The sequence below is a fragment of the Salvelinus sp. IW2-2015 genome, linkage group LG36 (assembly GCF_002910315.2).
Source record: "Salvelinus sp. IW2-2015 linkage group LG36, ASM291031v2, whole genome shotgun sequence".
NCBI lineage: Eukaryota > Metazoa > Chordata > Actinopteri > Salmoniformes > Salmonidae > Salvelinus > Salvelinus sp. IW2-2015.
In genome coordinates this window covers 33,028,964-33,048,113 of record NC_036875.1, presented here as the reverse complement: position 1 = coordinate 33,048,113, position 19,150 = coordinate 33,028,964, and the positions used below count along the sequence as shown (strand labels likewise).

The following is a 19,150-nucleotide window of genomic DNA, read 5'->3' as shown; positions in this document are numbered from 1 at the left end:
CAGGTAAGTTGACTGAGAACACGTTCTCATTTGCAGCAACGACCTGGGGAATAGTTACAGGGGAGAGAGGGGGATGAATGAGCCAATTGTAAACTGGGGATTATTAGGTGACCATGATGGTTTGAGGGCCAGATTGGGAATTTAGCCAGGACACCGGGGTTAACACCCCTACTCTTTTCATAAAGTGCCATGGGATCTTTAATGACCTCAGAGAGTCAGGACACCCGTTTAACGTCCCATCCGAAAGACGGCACCCTACACAGGGCAGTGTCCCCAATCACTGCCCTGGGGCATTGGGATATTTTTTAGACCAGAGTAAAGAGTGCCTCCTACTGGCCCTCCAACACCACTTCCAGCAGCATCTGGTCTCCCATCCAGGGACTGACCAGGACCAACCCTGCTTAGCTTCAGAAGCAAGCCAACAGTGGTATGCAGGGTGGTATGCTGCTCCTTCTTATAGAAGAGAATGAAATCAGAGATGCATAAGAGTGGTTGCACAACGTATCAACAAGTCAGTCCAGGACTGGAATAATTGACTGTTTTGTAAAGCAGCAGGGGGATTTTATTTTATTATCTTCAGTTTGTTTTTCAATATTTACCATTTTGTATTCCTCAAACCAATGTGTTATAGTTACCTTCAAACTGACATTTAAACTGACATTTAGAGTGAATAACTTGTAAAGTGATTTATCTTCTGTTTGAGCCTTATTTCTAAATGTCAGTAGCTCAATTGAACAAAAAATCATCACAAATGTAATGTCAAACTCATATGAAAGGATAAGGCAAACTAGAATACTTAGTATTGAATATGAATAGAATAGTACGTATTGTGATATTAACATGTCCTCCACCTCATCACTGTGTCATATATCACTATTTCTAAAAGAACCCTTTTAGTCTGAAATAGGGCCTCAAGCCTCTAGCCTCATCCCTACATTGTTCTCTCATCCTCTACTGCCCTGCGGCCCTATGGGCCTGTTTACAGACAGACAGACAGACAGACAGACAGACAGACAGACAGCTCCATCCAGCCCTGCTCCAGCCCAGCTCCAGCCCAGCTCCAGCCCGGGCAGGCAGGCATTGTACAGCCGTCACCACACTCAGAGTGCATGTTTATAGGCCTGTCACAGCCGGGGCTACGGGGTATAGTTGTGGTGGTATTGGGTGTGCATGGGCCCTGTGGTATTTGGGGTAGGACTTTATGAGCTCACTTTGTTCCAGTAGGGGTGAAGAGAGGGACTTGACGGAGCGACGGGGGTGCAGGGGTTAAGCTGAGAGCATTTCTCACTGAGAAAAGATGGTAATGACCTAAACGATGATTCACTGCATAGGCATCCACACACACACACACACACACACACACACACACACACACACACACACACACACACACACACACACACACACACACCAATGGATGGAGGGGTGTATGAAAGGAGGGATGTGTGTGCATTTGTTTTGAATCACGTCATCACTACTCCGCTCCTAGAGCTGGTCTATTGAGGACATGTAGTAACAGTTCATTTGAAAAACAGTTCTATGGTCAGTGTGACGTGTGGAGTGTTTGACAGACCACCCAGAGAGGGTATGTGTGATGGTATATGAAGAGCTTGTTGACTGTCATGGTGTTATAGTAACGCCTTGATATGAGGGTAATAAAAAGTTACACAAATAATATTTCATTTGAGGCCCTGGCTCTTATTTAATTTTTTTAAATTTAACCTTTATTTAACTAGGCAAGTCAGTTAAGAACAAAATCTTATTTTACACCTTATCTGTCCTTATCTGTCCTGAGTTTAAACTGTCCTAGTTGTCTAATTGAATCACAGTATGGCTGGCTGGCCTACATGACTCTCTCTCTCTCCTCTCTCTCTCTCTCTCTCTCTCTCTTTCTCCTCTCATCTCTCTCTCTCTCTCCTCTCTCTCTCTCTCTCTATCTCTCTCTTCCGTTCTCTCTCTCTCCGTTCTCTCTCTCTCCGTTCTCTCTCTCTATTAATGGCAGTATGAGGAAGGTTAATTGAAAAGAGTCTCTCAGAGACTCTCTCTCTCTCTCTCTCTCTCTCTCTCCCCTGTCTGTTCTATCTCTCTCTCTGTTCTCTCTCTCTCCGTTCTCTCTCTCTCTGTTCTCTCTCTCTATTAATGGCAGTATGAGGAAGGTTAATTGAAAAGAGTCTCTCAGACCGAGATAACACCCAGACTCATCAGGGTGAGCAGACCAAATGGCACCCTATTCCCTATATAGTATACTACTTTTGTCATAAGTAGTGCACTATGTAAGGAATAGTGCCATTTAGGACTCAGTTCCTCTCAATGAGCTAAACATAGCTTTATTGAACTAATCAATTTCCTTCTTACCCTCTTTCCTTTCCTTCTGCCGCTTCTGGACACTTTAATGTGTTTCCAGAGTCCAGACATGAGCTTTTCTGTTTTCATGTCACGATGCGGTCTCTGTAGTAGTCTCTTGCCTTGTTGTGCATGGCAATGTTCCACAAGGCAAAATGGTGGTCGTTGTGTTGTGTGTTATGGATGCTCCGTCCCAAAGTCAATACTACGAGAGAGAGAACCGGAATGGCTAGACTTTTGCTCAAGTGTGTGCAAAGAGGCCCCCCATTCGCTGAAATAGATTAGAGGAGAGGTGGAGAGGAGAATGATAGGGGAGAGGAGGAGAGGGGAGTGTCACATAGGGGGTATACTCTGGCCCGAGTCCGTGCCAACTTTAGCTTTTCTCTCTCTCTGTTCCAGCACTAGTGGGTCAGCCCAGCAGCACCACGGCTATTTTTAGTGAAACTGAGAGACCTAAACACGAAGTGATACCCATGAGAGAGAGTACCATCTCTCAGGCTCCTATACAAAAGGCCAATTCTGCTCTGTTAGCAGTGTGCGTGCGTGCGTGTGTCCGTGCGTGTCTGCCCCAGCACTGAGCTAGGGCATTCTTAATTAAAACCAAGGCATACGGTTCTAAAGGAATGTAATTGGGCCGTGGAGAAACACCCGGCATTGGTGTGGTAGAAGATTGGAGGACGGTGTGTGTGTGGTAGAAGATTGGAGTACGGTGTGTGTGTGGTAGAAGATTGGAGGACGGTGTGTGTGTGGTAGAAGATTGGAGGACGGTGTATGTGTGTGGTGGAGGATTGGACTCTGAAACACACTGCTTTAGCTTTAATGAGAGAAGAAGATGCTATTTCCATCCTAAAGACATCTGGGCTACAGCCATGGTCCTGTCTGGTTACCTCATCTTGTAATCCACTGGCTGGCCCACTCAGCTCCATGTTGACGCAATTAACAAACAACAATAAGGTTTGTGTCTTTTCATGGTGTCTGTGTTGTGTTGTTAATATTACCGTCAACAGTTGCGTCATTTGCAGGCATCCACTTTCTCTTTCTAAGGAAGTAGTCAGGCAGCCACTGTGAGTCTCTTTCAATGCAGTAGTCAGGCAGCAGCCATGGTGAATCTCTTTCAACGCAGTAGTCAGGCAGCAGCCATGGTAAATCTCTTTCAACGCAGTACTCAGGCAGCAGCCATGGTGAATCTCTTTCAACGCAGTACTCAGGCAGCAAGCCAGCCATGGTGAATCTCTTTCAACGCAGTAGTCAGGCAGCCATGGTGAGTCTCTTTCAAACGCAGTATCAGGCAGCAGCCATGCTGGAGTCTCTTTCAACGCAGTAGTCAGGCAGCCTTGGTGAGTCTCTTTCAACGCAGTAGTCAGGCAGCCTTGGTGAATCTCTTTCAACACAGTACTCAGGCAGCAGTCATGCTGAGTCTCTTTCAACGCAGTAGTCAGGCAGCCTTGGTGAGTCTCTTTCAACGCAGTAGTCAGGCAACGCCGGTGAGTCTCTTTCAACGCAGTAGTCAGGCAGCGCCGGTGAGTCTCGTTCAATGCAGTAGTCAGGCAGCGCCGGTGAGTCTCTTTCAAACGCAGTAGTCAGGCAGCGCCGGTGAGTCTCTTTCAACGCAGTAGTCAGGCAGCGCCGGTGAGTCTCTTTCAATGCAGTAGTCAGGCAGCCTTGGTGAGTCTCTTTCAACGCAGTAGTCAGGCAGCGCCGGTGAGTCTCTTTCAACGCAGTAGTCAGGCAGCCATGGTGAGTCTCTTTAAACGCAGTAGTCAGGCAGCGCCGGTGAGTCTCTTTCAATGCAGTAGTCAGGCAGCCTTGGTGAGTCTCTTTCAACGCAGTAGTCAGGCAGCGCCGGTGAGTCTCTTTCAACGCAGTAGTCAGGCAGCGCCGGTGAGTCTCTTTCAACGCAGTAGTCAGGCAGCCTTGGTGAGTCTCTTTCAACGCAGTAGTCAAGGCAGCGCCGGTGAGTCTCTTTCAACGCAGTAGTCAGGCAGCCATGGTGAGTCTCTTTCAACGCAGTAGTCAGGCAGCCTTGGTGAGTCTCTTTCAACGCAGTAATCAGGCAGCGCCGGTGAGTCTCTTTCAACGCAGTAGTCAGGCAGCAGCCATGCTGAGTCTCTTTCAACGCAGTAGTCAGGCAGCCACTGTGAGTCTCTTTCAAAGCAGTAGTCAGGCAGCAGCCATGCTGAGTCTCTTTCAACCAGTAGTCAGGCAGCCTTGGTGAGTCTCTTTCAACGCAGTAGTCAGGCAGCCTTGGTGAATCTCTTTCAACACAGTACTCAGGCAGCAGCCATGCTGAGTCTCTTTCAACGAGTAGTCAGGCAGCCTTGGTGAGTCTCTTTCAACGCAGTAGTCAGGCAACGCCGGTGAGTCTCTTTCAACGCAGTAGTCAGGCAGCGCGGGTGAGTCTCGTTCAATGCAGTAGTCAGGCAGCGCCGGTGAGTCTCTTTCAACGCAGTAGTCAGGCAGCGCCGGTGAGTTTCTTTCAACGCAGTAGTCAGGCAGCGCCGGTGAGTCTCTTTCAATGCAGTAGTCAGGCAGCCTTGGTGAGTCTCTTTCAACGCAGTAGTCAGGCAGCGCCGGTGAGTCTCTTTCAACGCAGTAGTCAGGCAGCCATGTGGAGTCTCTTTCAACGCAGTAGTCAGGCAGCGCCGGTGAGTCTCTTTCAATGCAGTAGTCAGGCAGCCTTGGTGAGTCTCTTTCAACGCAGTAGTCAGGCAGCGCCGGTGAGTCTCTTTCAACGCAGTAGTCAGGCAGCGCCGGTGAGTCTCTTTCAACGCAGTAGTCAGGCAGCCTTGGTGAGTCTCTTTCAACGCAGTAGTCAGGCAGCGCCGGTGGTCTCTTTCAACGCAGTAGTCAGGCAGCCATGGTGAGTCTCTTTCAACGCAGTAGTCAGGCAGCCTTGGTGAGTCTCTTTCAACGCAGTAGTCAGGCAGCCTTGGTGAATCTCTTTCAACACAGTACTCAGGCAGCAGCCATGCGAGTCTCTTTCAACGCAGTAGTCAGGCAGCCTTGGTGAGTCTCTTTCAACGCAGTAGTCAGGCAACGCGGTGAGTCTCTTTCAACGCAGTAGTCAGGCACGCCTTGGTGAGTCTCTTTCAACGCAGTAGTCAGGCAGCGCCGGTGAGTCTCTTTCAACGCAGTAGTCAGGCAGCGCCGGTGAGTCTCTTTCAACGCAGTAGTCAGGCAGCCATGGTGAGTCTCTTTCAACGCAGTAGTCAGGCAGCGCCGGTGAGTCTCTTCAATGCAGTAGTCAGGCAGCCTTGGTGAGTCTCTTTCAACGCAGTAGTCAGGCAGCGCCGGTGAGTCTCTTTCAACGCAGTAGTCAGGCAGCGCCGGTGAGTCTCTTTCACGCAGTAGTCAGGCAGCCTTGGTGAGTCTCTTTCAACGCAGTAGTCAGGCAGCGCCGGTGAGTCTCTTTCAACGCAGTAGTCAGGCAGCCATGGTGAGTCTCTTTCAACGCAGTAGTCAGGCAGCCTTGGTGAGTCTCTTTCAACGCAGTAATCAGGCAGCGCCGGTGATGTCTCTTTCAACGCAGTAGTCAGGCAGCAGCCATGCTGAGTCTCTTTCAACGCAGTAGTCAGGCAGCCACTGTGAGTCTCTTTCAAAGCAGTAGTCAGGCAGCAGCCATGCTGAGTCTCTTTCAACGCAGTATTCAGGCAGCAGCCATGCTGAGTCTCTTTCAACGCAGTAGTCAGGCAGCAGCCATGGTGAATCTCTTTCAACGCAGTACTCAATGCAGCAGCCATGGTGAATCTCTTTCAACGCAGTACTCAGGCAGCAGCCATGGTGAATCTCTTTCAACGCAGTACTCAGGCAGCCTTGGTGAGTCTCTTTCAAAGCAGTATTCAGGCAGCAGCCATGCTGAGTCTCTTTCAACGCAGTAGTCAGGCAGCCTTGGTGAGTCTCTTTCACGCAGTAGTCAGGCAGCGGTGAATCTCTTTCAACGCAGACTCAGCAGCAGCCATGCTGAGTCTCTTTCAACGCATTTATCAGGCAGCCTTGGTGAGTCTCTTTCAACGCAGTAGTCAGGCAGCGTCGGTGAGGTCTCTTTCAACGCAGTAGTCAGGCAGCGCCGGTGAGTCTCTTTCAATGCAGTAGTCAGCAGCCTTGGTCAGTCTCTTTAAACGCAGTAGTCAGGCAGCGCCGGTGAGTCTCTTCAATAAGTATCAGGCAGCGCTGGTGAGCTCTTTCAACGCATAGTCAGGCAGCGGCGGTGAGTCTCTTTCAATGCAGTAGTCAGGCAGCCTGGTGAGTCTCTTTCAACGCAGTAGTCAGGCAGCGCCGGTGAGTCTCTTTCAACGCAGTAGTCAGGCAGCGCCGGTGAGTCTCTTTCAACGCAGTAGTCAGGCACGCGGGTGAGTCTCTTTCAATGCAGTAGTCAGGCAGCTGGTGAGTCTCTTTCAACGCAGTAGTCAGGCAGCCCGGTGAGTCTCTTTCAAGCAGTAGTCAAGCAGCCATGGTGAGTCTCTTTCAATGCAGTAGTCAGGCAGCCTTGGTGAGTCTCTTTCAACGCAGTAGTCAGGCAGCGCCTGAGTCTCTTTCAACGCAGTAGTCAGGCAGCCATGGTGAGTCTCTTTCAACGCAGTAGTCAGGCAGCCTTGGTGAGTCTCTTTCAACGCAGTAATCAGGCAGCGCCGGTGAGTCTCTTTCAAGCTGAGTCAGGCAGCCATGGTGAGTCTCTTTCAACGCAGTAGTCAGGCAGCCATGGTGAGTCTCTTTCAACGCAGTAGTCAGGCAGCAGCCATGCTGAGTCTCTTTCAACGCAGTAGTCAGGCAGCCTTGGTGAGTCTCTTTCAACGCAGTAGTCAGACAGCGCGGTGAGTCTCTTTCAATGCAGTAGTTCAGGCAGCGCCGTGTGAGTCTCTTTCAATGCAGTAGTCAGGCAGCGCCGGTGAGTCTCTTTCAAGCAGTAGTCAGGAGCCTTGCTGAGTCTCTTTCAACGCAGGAGTCAGGCAGCAGCCATGCTGAGTCTCTTTCAACGCAGTAGTCAGGCAGCCATGGTGAGTCTCTTTCAACGCAGTAGTCAGTTAGCCATGGTGAGTCTCTTTCAACGCAGTAGTCAGGCAGCCTGGTGAGTCTCTTTCAACGCAGTAGTCAGCAGCGCCGGTGAGTCTCTTTCAACGCAGTAGTCAGGCAGTGCCGGTGAGTCTCTTTCACGCAGTAGTCAGGCAGCCATCGTGAGTCTCTTTCAACGCAGTAGTCAGGCAGCCTGTGAGTCCTTTCAACGCAGTAATCAGGCAGCCGCCGGTGAGTCTCTTTCAACGCAGTAGTCAGCAGCGCCATCTGAGTCTCTTTCAACGCAGTAGTCAGGCAGCGCCGGTGAGTCTCTTTCGAAGCAGTAGTCAGGCAGCAGCCATGCTGAGTCTCTTTCAACGCAGTAGTCAGGCAGCCTTGGTGAGTCTCTTTCAACGCATTAGTCAGGCAGCGCCGGTGAGTCTCTTTCAATGCAGTAGTCAGGCAGCGCCGGTGAGTCTCTTTCAATGCAGTAGTCAGGCAGCGCCGGTGAGTCTTTTTCAATGCAGTAGTCAGGCAGCGCCGGTGAGTCTCTTTCAATGCAGTACTCAGGCAGCAGCCATGCTGAGTCTCTTTCAACGCAGTAGTCAGGCAGCACCTGTGAGTCTCTTTCAACGCAGTAGTCAGGCAGCCTTGCTGAGTCTCTTTCAACGCAGTAGTCAGGTAGCAGCCATGCTGAGTCTCTTTCAACGCAGTAGTCAGGCAGCGCCGGTGAGTATCTTTCAATGTAGTAGTCAGGCAGCCATGCTGAGTCTCTTTCAACGCAGTAGTCAGGCAGCGCCGGTGAGTCTCTTTCAACGCAGTACTCAGGCAGCCCCCTTTGCAACAGGTGAATGCTGCGTCCAATCACTCTTTATACATGTGTTTATTTTGGTTTCCTAGGCAACGGAATGGGGCCCGGACGATGACACCAGGAGGTCCTGTCAGAGCAAAGGGAAGACCGAGGTAAACAACGACTTTGAGACTTCCCGGGAGGGCTCCACACACACACACACACACACACACACACACACACACAACCTTCCCTGAATAGGACCATTTACTTTAAAAGCCGTCTGTTGACTGGCTGGTCAAGGGGCTCTATGGGGTCTTGTGGGAGTGGCTAGTGATTTTATGATTATTGGGCCCCTTCAATCGAAGTGTGTTTTCTGGCTGGGAAGTGAAAAATAACACAGACTTTTTAGTAAGACACTCAAGGCAGAGCCCTTCTTCTGTACTTCCAACGGCTGATAACAAACGATGTGATCATTTTGTTATTTCGCTTTTCTTTGTGAGAATTGATTGCCATGCTATTTTTATCTCAAAAGCCCAACGGAGAAGGAAAAGTAAAAAATCCATTCTCTCTGGAGATCTTCGTCTGACCTCAAGTTTGAAACACAGAAATTTTATTTATTTACCAAGACAAAATATTTAAGGACAACAAAGAAGTTTCTTTCCCTCAAACGTTAGACAGTGCTTTATAAAAATGAGATTAGATTAGGTTTAAATTTACAGATGAAAGATAAAAACATTCCAGTCATATCACTAAAGTGAGCCGTGAGTGAGTATTGCTGGGTCGTATTCATTAGTGCACTCTGATGCAAACCATAGCAAAATGTCAAAAACAAGCGTTTATCAGGTTTCGAATCAAATTTGATTCGTCACATGCGCCTAATACAACAGGTGAAATGCTTTCTTTACGAGCCCTTAATCAACAATGCAGAGTTTTAAAAAAGTAAGACAAATTTGCTAAACTAAAGGAAAAAGTAACACAATAAAAATAACAGTAACAATAACGAGGCTATATACAAGGGGTACCGGTACCGAGTCATTGTGCAGGAGTTCAGGTTAGTCGAGGTAATTGAGTTAATATGTACTGTTGGTAGGGGTAAAGTGACTATGCATAGATAATAAGCAGAGAGTAGCAGCAGCATATGTGAAGACTGTGAAGGAATGTGTGTGTGTGTGTGTGTGTGTGTGTGTGTGTGTGTGTGTGTGTGTGGTGTGTGTGGTGTGTGTGTGTGTGTGTGTGTGTGTGTGTGTGTGTGTGGTGTGTGTGTGTGTGTGTGTGTGTGTGTGGTGTGGTGTGTGTGTGTTGTGTGTCTGTGTAGTGTGTGTGTGTGTGGTTGTGGCGTCAATATTGTGTGTGTGTGTGTTTTGGAGTGTCAGTGCAAAAAATGATAATAGATTAGAATAAACATGGGTAGACATTTTGCTGAACTATTCCAGCAGTCTTATGGCTTGTGGGGTAGAAGCTGTTAAGGAGCCATTTGGTCCCAGATCCTTATCAAGTTCATGTAGTCCCTCCCCGTTTCGATCCGTTTTCTTGGTGTTTGTTGAATAAAAAACAAAGGTACGGCAGTTTCTAACCTCTAACAAACCTGTCTGCTCTCTACTACTCCCTGTAGGTAGAGTGTCAGAACTACCTCCGTGTGCTACTTGGTCAATAAGACTGAGGTCATCACTCTGTGGAACCAACGCCTTCCAGCCCTCTATCACCCGGGAGGTAAGAGGAATGGGGGATGCAGGGAGGATGGATGGAGTGATAACCTACAGGGGTGTAGGTAGGGGGTGATAGGAGGACATGATGAGAGAGTAAAGGAGGTGGTGCACTGTAAAAAAAAATGCTGGGTTGTTAAAAAAAAAACTGTTATGATGCTGGGTGTTGGGTTATTGATGCTGGGTGTTGGATTATGGATTGCTGGGGTTTGTGCTGGGTTGGTTATTGCTTGCTGGGTGTGTGGTTTATTGTCTGGTAATGTCTGGGTGTTGGGTATTAGTGGTGTGGGTTATTGTGGCTGGGTGTTGGGTTATTGGTGCTGGTGTGGGTTTTGATGTGGTGTTTATTGAATGCTGGGTGTTTTATGGTATTGGTGCTGGGTGTGGTTTGGTGTGTGGATGATGGCTGGGTAGGTTGGTGTTGATTGATGCTGGGTGTTGGGTTTTGTGCGTGGTGGTTGTTATTGCTGGGTTTGATGTGGGTGTTGGAATTATATGCTGGTGTTGGGTTATTGGATGAATGGGTGTGGGTTATTGATGTGGTGCTGGGTTATGATGCTGGTGCTGGGTTATTGAATTGCTGAGGTGTTGGGTATAATCTGGTGGATGCTTGGAGTGTTGGGTTATTGATGACTGGGTGCTGGGTATAATTGATGCTGGTGTGGGTTATTTGGGTGGGCTGGGTTGTGGCTCGGTTATTGATGCTGGGTGCTGTACGTTATTGATGCTGGAGTGTTGGGGTTATTGGGATTGCTGGGTGCTGGTTATTGATGCTGGGTGCTGGTTATTGATGCTGGGTGGATATCTGGGTTTGGTTATTGATGCTGGTGTTTGGGTTTATTGATGCTGTGTTTTGATGCTGGCTTCCAATTTGTGGTGTTGGGTTATTTGTAGCTGTGTGTTATTATGCTGGTGTGCTGGGTTTAGTTGATGCTGGGTGTTGGTGATTAATTTGATGCTTGAGGTGTTGGGTATTGATGCTGGGTGCTGGGTTATTGATGCTGGGTGTGGGTTTATTGATGCGGGTGTTGGGTTATTGATGCTGGGTGTTGGGTTTTATTGATGCTGGTTATGGTGCTGGGTGCTTGGGTTATTGGTGCTGGGTGTTGGGTTATTTGGTGCTGGGTGTTGGGGTTATTGATGCTGGGTGTTGGATTATTGATGCTGGGTGTTGGGTTATTGGTGCTGGGTGTTGGGTTTTATTGTGCTGGGTGTTGGGTTATTGATGCTGGGTGTTGGGTTATTGATGCTGTGTGTTGGGTTATTGGTGCTGGGTGTTGGGTTATTGGTGCTGGGTGGGTTTGGGTTATTGATGCTGGGTGTTGGGTTATTGATGCTGGGTGTTGGTTATTGCTGGTGGTGTTGGGTTATTGATGCTGGGTGGCTGGGTTATTGGTGCTGGGTGTTGGGTTATTGGTGCTGGGTGTTGGGTTATTGATGCTGGGTGTTGGGTTATTGATGCTGGGTGTTGGGTTATTGATGCTGGGTGTTGGGTTATTGGTGCTGGGTTATTGAGATATGACCCATCGGGACAGATCAGATGACTGGAGGCGTAGTTTCATAGGGGCGTGGATTTCAGATGGATCTTTTTAGTCACCCATGAGAGTAAATGTAATTTATAGTAATCGGTTCTGTTGTATAGTCATTAAATATTAATACTAAAAATGCCTGGCCTTTTAGCCTATAAGTAAGTACCTGCTAGAGAACTTGGAGAATGTTGCCGGGCTTCCCCTTTAGCGTCACATGCATATCAACCCACAAGGTGCCCAAACATTAGCGCCAACGCTTGATAAATAGTGTATAAACAATTGCTTAACATGTAGAAATATTAGTGAAATATATCCATATAAAAATACAACAATAGTTATTTGGTTAGATAGAGTGAAGGATATGTTTTGTATACTTCTACAAAGTCCTAGTGAAAACGTAGGCCTATAGGCTATTTTCGACACTTCCAGCCAGTGACGCAACAACATTCTAACAGTCTAATAAATACATTTCATATATGCTATCAGAATAAGAATAATTTGGTTGTGTTTATTAAGGTCTTAGGTAACATTAGAATACTAAAAAACGATATTTTCAAAGAATATAATAACATTTTCATTCGTTTATGTTACTCTAGGCCCCTCAAACTCAACTCTGGACCTTGAAGCCAGTTCCACTGCATTTTTTCATTGTTCCCCTCTAACCAGGGACTGATTTAGACCTGGGACACCAGTTGTGTGCAATTAATTATCAGGTAGAACAGAAAACCAGCAGGCTCCAGACCTCGTAGAGTAAGAGTTGAGTACCTCTGCTCTAGGCTATAAGTAAAAACGAAAAACCACTAGTTCAAGTCCCTCAAATCAACCCACAAGGCGAGCGGTGAAATTATTAACCCTAGCGCCAACGCTGATAAATATAAGCATGACACAAACTCATCATTACACTATTGTTGTTCTAAATTAAATCAACCTTTTCATCCTCCTTATCATTCAGTCAGGCCTAGTTTATATTAAATTGTGAAGTAACTTGCACAATTATTGCCCAATCATCCATTTATCATTCATTCAGTGTGCTGGCATCGTTTGCTTCCCTTCGCTCATCAACTTGGATAGAGTCAAGGATATGTTTTCAATATTCTTAAGGCCTACCCATAACACATAGCATGTTTTCATTTCCTTTACAATGCATTTGATTAGTAATATAGTTATAGTAAATAAAACAGTCCAATAACAGCATCTTTTTACAAAGTAAAACTTAAAAGAGAAGGATATCAACCCACAAGTCATGCGTTCAAATGATTTGGTATAAACATGAGTACCAACGCTAATACATGGGAATAACACAAACTCATCATTACACTATTGTCTTTCTAAATTAAATCAACCTCTTCACCCTCCTTATCATTCAGGCCTATAAATTACATTGTGAAGTAACATGCACAATTATTGCCCATTCATCCATTTGTCATTCATTCAGTGAGGAGAGAGATGCATTAGCACCTGGCTGGGTACCAACGTCCTACAGCATATTATCTTGGTGGGTTAAGTTGGGAAAAGATGTGAAAAAAACAGATAAAAAGGCTCTAAATACTTTTCTGTTTGTGATTTTTAAATTCTAACGAATAAGCAATATAAAATACAAACATTTATGAAAATTCAAGGAAGGAGCAGGACGATGTCGCCTCACTTCACGTTCTCAGGAAAATATGCAGTAATTCGATTTTTTACGTTTTATTTCTTACATTGTTAGCCCAGAAAATCTTAAGCGTTATTACATACAGCCGGGAAGAACTATTGGATATAAGAGCGACATCAACTTACCAACATTGCGACCAGGAATACGACTTTCCCGAAGCGGATCCTCTGTTTGGACCTCCACCCTGGACATGCGATCTAATCCCAGAGGCCGACCCAAAACAACGTCGTCGCCACAGAAGAGGCAGACGGAGGGGCCTCCTGGTCAGACGTAGAAGGCGAGCACACCATCCACCGCTTTCGAGCATATTACTCGCCAATGTTCAGTCTCTAGACAACAAGGTGGACATTATCTCCCAAGAGAATTCTCTTTGATTATAGTCACAGCCGTGTACAGTTGAAGTCGGAATTTACATACACCTTAGCCAAATACATTTAAACTCAGTTTTTCACAATTCCTGACATTTAATCCGAGTGAAAATTCCCTGTCTTAGGTCAGTTAGGATCACCACTTTATTTTAAGAATGTGAAATGTCAGAATAATAGTAGAGAGAATGATTTATTTCAGCTTTTATTTCTTTCACCAGATTCCCAGTGGGTCAGAAGTTCACATACACTCAATTAGTATTTGGTAGCATTGCCTTTAAGTTGTTTAACTCTGGTCAAGCATTTCGGGTAGCCTTCCACAAACTTCCCACAATAAGTTGGGTGAATTTTGTCCCATTCCTCCTGACAGAGCTGGTGTAACTGAGTCAGGTTTGTAGGCCTCCTTGCTCGCACCTGCTTTTTCAGTTCTGCCCACAAATGGTCTATAGGATTGAGGTCAGGGCTTTGTGATGGCCACTCCAATACCTTGACTTTGTTGTCCTTAAGCCATTTTGCCACAACTTTCAAAGTTTGCTTGGGGTCATCGTCCATTTGGAAGACCCATTTGCGACCAAGCTTTAACTTCCTGACTGATGTCTTGAGATGTTGCTTCAAAATATCCACATAATTTTCATCCCTCATGATGCCATCTATTTTGTGAAGTGCACCAGTCCCTCCTGCTGCCACCCCTGTGCTTCACGGTTGGGATGGTGTTCTTCGGCTTGCAAGCCTCCCCCTTTCACTCCAAACATAACAATGGTCATTATGGCCAAACAGTTCTATTTTTGTTTCATCAGACCAGAGGACATTTCTCCAAAAAGTACAATCTTTGTCCCCGTGTGCAGTTGCAAACCGTAGTCTGTCTTTTTTTATGGCGGTTTTTGAGCAGTGGCTTCTTCCTTGCTGAGCGTCCTTTCAGGTTATGTCGACATAGGACTCGTTTTACTGTGGATATAGATACTTTTGTACCTGTTTCCTCCAGCATCTTCACAAGATCCTTTGCTGTTGTTCTGGGATTGATTTCACTTTTCACATCTCTAGGAGACAGAACGCGTCTCCTTCCTGAGAGGTATGATGGCTGCGTGGTCCCATGGTGTTTATACTTGCGTACTATTGTCTGTACAGATGAACGTGGTACCTTCAGGCATTTGTAAATTGCTCCCAAGGATGAACCAGACTTGTGGAGGTCTACAATTTTTCTTGGCTAATTTCTTTTGATTTTCCCTTGATGTCAAGCAAAGAGGCACTGAGTTTGAAGGTAGGCCTAGAAATACATCCACAGGTACACTTCCAATTGACTCAAATGATTTCAATTAGCCTATCAGAAGCTTCTAAAGCCATGAAATAATTTTCTGGAATTTTCCAAGCTGTTTAAAGGCACAATCAACTTAGTGTATGTAAACTTCTGACCCATTGAAATTGTGATACAGTGAATTGTAAGTGAAATAATCTGTCTATAAACAATTGTTGTAAAAATGACTTGTGTCATGCACAAAGTAGATGTCCTGTGTAACGATTGTCTATTTCGTCCTCCTCATCGGACGAGGAGAGGCGAGAAGGATCGGACCAATATGCAGAGTGGTTCGTGCTCATGATGATTTATTAAAACCAAACTGAACACTGAAATACAAAACAATAAACGAAGTGCAGAAAACCGAAACAGTACCGTGTGGTGAAAACACTAACACGGTAGACAAACACCCACAAAACACACGTGAAACCCAGGCTGCCTAAGTATGATTCTCAATCAGGGACAACGATTGGCAGCTGCCTCTGATTGAGAATCATACCAGGCCGAACACAAAATCCCAACATAGAAAATCACACATAGACAACCCACCCAACTCACGCCCTGACCATACTAAATAAATACAAAACAAGGGAAATCAGGTCAGGAACGTGACATCCTGACCGACTTGCCAAAACTATAGTTTGTTAACAAGAAATTTGTGGAGTGGTTGAAAACGAGTTTTAATGACTACAACCTAAGTGTATGTAAACTTCCGACTTCAACTGTTTATCACCCCACATGCAGATACCTCGACGACCTTGGAAGAACTTCACTGGACTCTATGTAAACTGGAAACCATATATCCTGAGGCTGCATTTATTGTAGCTGGGGATTTTAACAAAGCTAATTTGAGAACAAGGCTACCTAAATTCTACCAGCACATTGATTGTAATACCCGCTCGAGCAAAACACTGGACCACTGCTAATCTAACTTTCGCAATGCATACAAGGCCCTCCCTCGCCCTCCCTTCGGTAAATCTGACCATGACTCCATCTTGTTGCTCCGCTCCTATAGGCAGAAACTAAAACAGGAAGCGCCCATGCTTAGCTCTATCCAACGCTGGTCTGACCAATTGGATTCCACGCTTCAAGACTACTTCGATCACGTGGACTGGGATATGTTCCGGGTAGCCTCAGACAATACATTGACGTATATGCTGACTCGGTGAGTGAGTTTATTAGGAAGTGCATTGGAGATGTTGTACCCATTGTGACTATTAAAACCTTCCCTAACCAGAAACTGTGGATTGATAGCAGCATTCGCGCAAAACTGAAAGCACGAACCACCGCATTTAATTATGGCAAGGTGACTGGAAACATGACCGAATACATATTTGATTCCCTCCACAAGGCAATCAAACAAGCAGTATAGAGACAAAGTAGAGTTGCAATTCAACGGCTCAAACACAAGACGTATGTGGCAGGGTCTACATTCAATCGCGGATTACAAAAAGAAAACCAGCCCCGTCGGTGACGTCTCACTCCCAGACAAATTAAACAACTTCTTTGCGTGCTTTGAGGACAATACAGTGCCACCGACACGGCCCGCTACCAAAGACTGTGGGCTCTCCTTCCCTGTGGCCAACGTGAGTAAAACATTTAAACATGTTAACCCTCGCAAGGCTGCCGGCCCAGACGGCATCCCTAGCTGCGTCCTCAGAGCATGCACAGACCAGCTGGCTGGTGTGTTTACGGACATATTCAATCAATCCCTATCCCAGTCTGCTGTCCCCACATGCTTCAAGATGTCCACCGTTGTTCCTGTTCCCAGGAAAGCTAAGGTCATCATGAAGTGCTTTGAGAGACTAGCCAAGGATCATATCACCTCCACCATTCCATCCCCTTTCATTGTGTGTATAAGGTAGTTGTTATTCATTGTGTGTTTAAGGTAGTCGTTATAGATATTACTGCATTGTCGGAACTAGAAGCACAAGCATTTTGCTACACTCGCATTAACATCCACTAACCATGGGTATATGATCAATAAAATTTGATTTGATGTAAACTTAACATGATGAACAGGAATGACATTTACTCTCACGGGTGGCCAATAAGCACTAGCTGAAAGCCACGCCCTTAATAAGCCACGGCTCCTGAAAATAACCTAAGGATTACATTAAAAAAGACCCAGCTGCTAGGTCAACCTAGCATGACAGTAAAAAATACCCATCTGATGGTTAAGTTAACCCATGTTTGTGTAATCCCTACGACCCTACTGGCTGGGTCAAAATAACCCAAATTGTTCTGTCCACTATTTAACCAGTGCTGGGTTACCAAATAACCCATATTGGGTTGTTTTTAGAGCATCATTTTTATAAAGTGTGGAATGAAGGAGTGGGGGGAAGGAAGGGGGGGATGAAGGGAAGAGAGGGATAGAGTGATAACTGGCAGGAATAGGGGTGGGGGGTGATAGAGAGTGAATGGTGAAGGGAGGCATTAAGATAAGGTCGTCTCCAGCTACATGACTGGAATGTAAACATCAAACAGCCATATGGTCTGTGAGAAGATAGTGTGTTGTTACTATCATTTTCTTGCTCTCACACGCTATATCTCTCTCTCTCCTCCCTCCCCCTCGCTCAGGTGGGGAACATGTCCAGCGTGTTGGATCGTGTGAACGGCGTGGCACGGTGCCCGTATGACCCTCGCCATAACTCCACGGCGGTGGTAACGGAGAGTGGTGAGCTGTTCGCCGCCACTGTCATAGACTTTTCGGGTCGCGACCCCGTCATCTACCGGAGCCTAGGAGGCATGCCACCCCTCCGGACTGCCCAGTACAACTCCAAGTGGCTCAACGGTAAATAACGGTTACACAAATCTCGCTGTGTGTGTGCGTTTGTAGTGTGTGTGTGTGTGTGTGTGTGTTGACACCACCCGCACTGCCCACCATGTGTTTGTATTAGTTAATTTGGTAAAGTAAATGAAAGTGAATTGCATAGGAGCTAAGATCTTTGTTAGAGGCCCAGTGCTTCCTGATTGTTAATGGCTTGGTGCAGTCTGTTATCAACCATGTTTCTCAGGGACACCATTTCTACTATTTCCTAGTATCCAAGTAAAAAAACATGGTAATTTGACCGCCCCACAAAATAAAGTATGCGATTTGAGTGTAATCCACCTAGGTACGGTATTGTGGACAGTATGAGCTGGTATTGGCTGGTACTATAGAAAAGCTAAGTTAGATAAACCTCCAGCATCAGCCCCAACAGTCCTAGCTAGGTGTCTGTAATCTTTCTGTTGCTGACACCAGGCCTTTTTACTGAATGCACCTCACAAATACATCCTGACTCCAGCAGAAAAAAGACAAACCTTTCCGAAACTGTGATTATTATCTGCAGTGATTCAAACACAGCAACCATATTTAGTTATAGGCTCCATAGAGTAGGAGGAGAAAAGAGGAGGAGAAAATAGGAGGGAGAAGAAAGGGAGAGAGAGGAATGGTGAGGGGGTAGAGGTGTGCACTAGAGCCCTGCACGCACGGGCATGAATTTTAAGCTCAAGCCGTGCAAATGCCCACAACGTTCAGGCCCTAACCTACCCAGACTCGATTGCTTCTGCCAAATTTGGGCTTTACCATATTGGGCTTTACAGTCATTTACAAAAATATATTTAAAATTACCCCCAAAAATTATAAGCGACAAGTAAGGATCTTTCAAAAGCCCGAAATCAGAAATAACTTCCTCTATTAGTAAATCCATTAGCCCCCTGTGTGCAGCTAGCTCAGCTCGCTCTGAGTCTGTGAGTGTCCATGGCGACGACTCCACTTGGACTGCTCTGCTCAATGAAGAGACATGAGAGAGCAGTTAGCTGTTAGCTAATTTTCATCACTATAAACTCTGACAAAACTCAAGGAACATGATTATTTTCTGTGAAATATTCTCCCGTCTTATATTTGACGAGGTTGAAGCATTTCTGACACCATGTTGTGATCTTAGTCAGATATGACTGTACTGTGCAGCAGAGCACGAGCAAATGGCTCAGCTTCAAATTGTTAGTGATCAATGTAGTGATACCCGAGCCCTGAAAAAACAGGCCCTACCCAGCCCTAACCCGGTGTGTTGTGGTCGGGTAGGAGAGCTCTAGTTTAAACTACAGGGGTAGACCAGGAGAGAGGCGAAGAAGGCAGAGAGACTCAGGAGTCAATATATGGTGTAAGAAGGAGAAGGAAGGAGGAGAAAGAGAGGAGAGGAAGGGTGAGGCTACAGTAGTGAGCCAGGCAGAGGAGACTCAGTAGGGAGAAATGGAAGAAGCAGGAGAGGAGGGGGAAGGAGGCCAGGCTACAGTAGTACAGTAGTACAGTAGTAGTAGGCCAGGCAGAGGATAGAAACTCAGTAGTATGTGAGCTGAGCGGAGCTGGAGTAAGGCAAGGAGCAGAGCATGGTACAGAGCAAGGAGCAGAGCATGGAGCAGAGCATGGTACAGAGCAAGGAGCAGAGCAAGGAGCAGAGCAAGGAGCAGAGCAAGGAGCAGAGCATGGAGCAGAGCAAGG

The 19,150-nt window shown here is 46.3% G+C and overlaps 1 protein-coding gene across 1 annotated transcript in view; it reads left to right on the top strand.

Annotated features, from left to right (window-relative positions):
• The window catches only part of sema5ba (sema domain, seven thrombospondin repeats (type 1 and type 1-like), transmembrane domain (TM) and short cytoplasmic domain, (semaphorin) 5Ba), a 182,563-nt gene that overhangs the window by 67,719 nt on the left and 95,694 nt on the right, over nucleotides 1-19,150 (top strand). Inside the window, 5 exon segments of the mRNA XM_070437637.1 lie at nucleotides 8,233-8,295; nucleotides 9,738-9,767; nucleotides 9,769-9,795; nucleotides 9,797-9,835; nucleotides 17,248-17,461. Of these exon segments, the coding sequence (XP_070293738.1) occupies nucleotides 8,233-8,295; nucleotides 9,738-9,767; nucleotides 9,769-9,795; nucleotides 9,797-9,835; nucleotides 17,248-17,461 (373 nt within the window).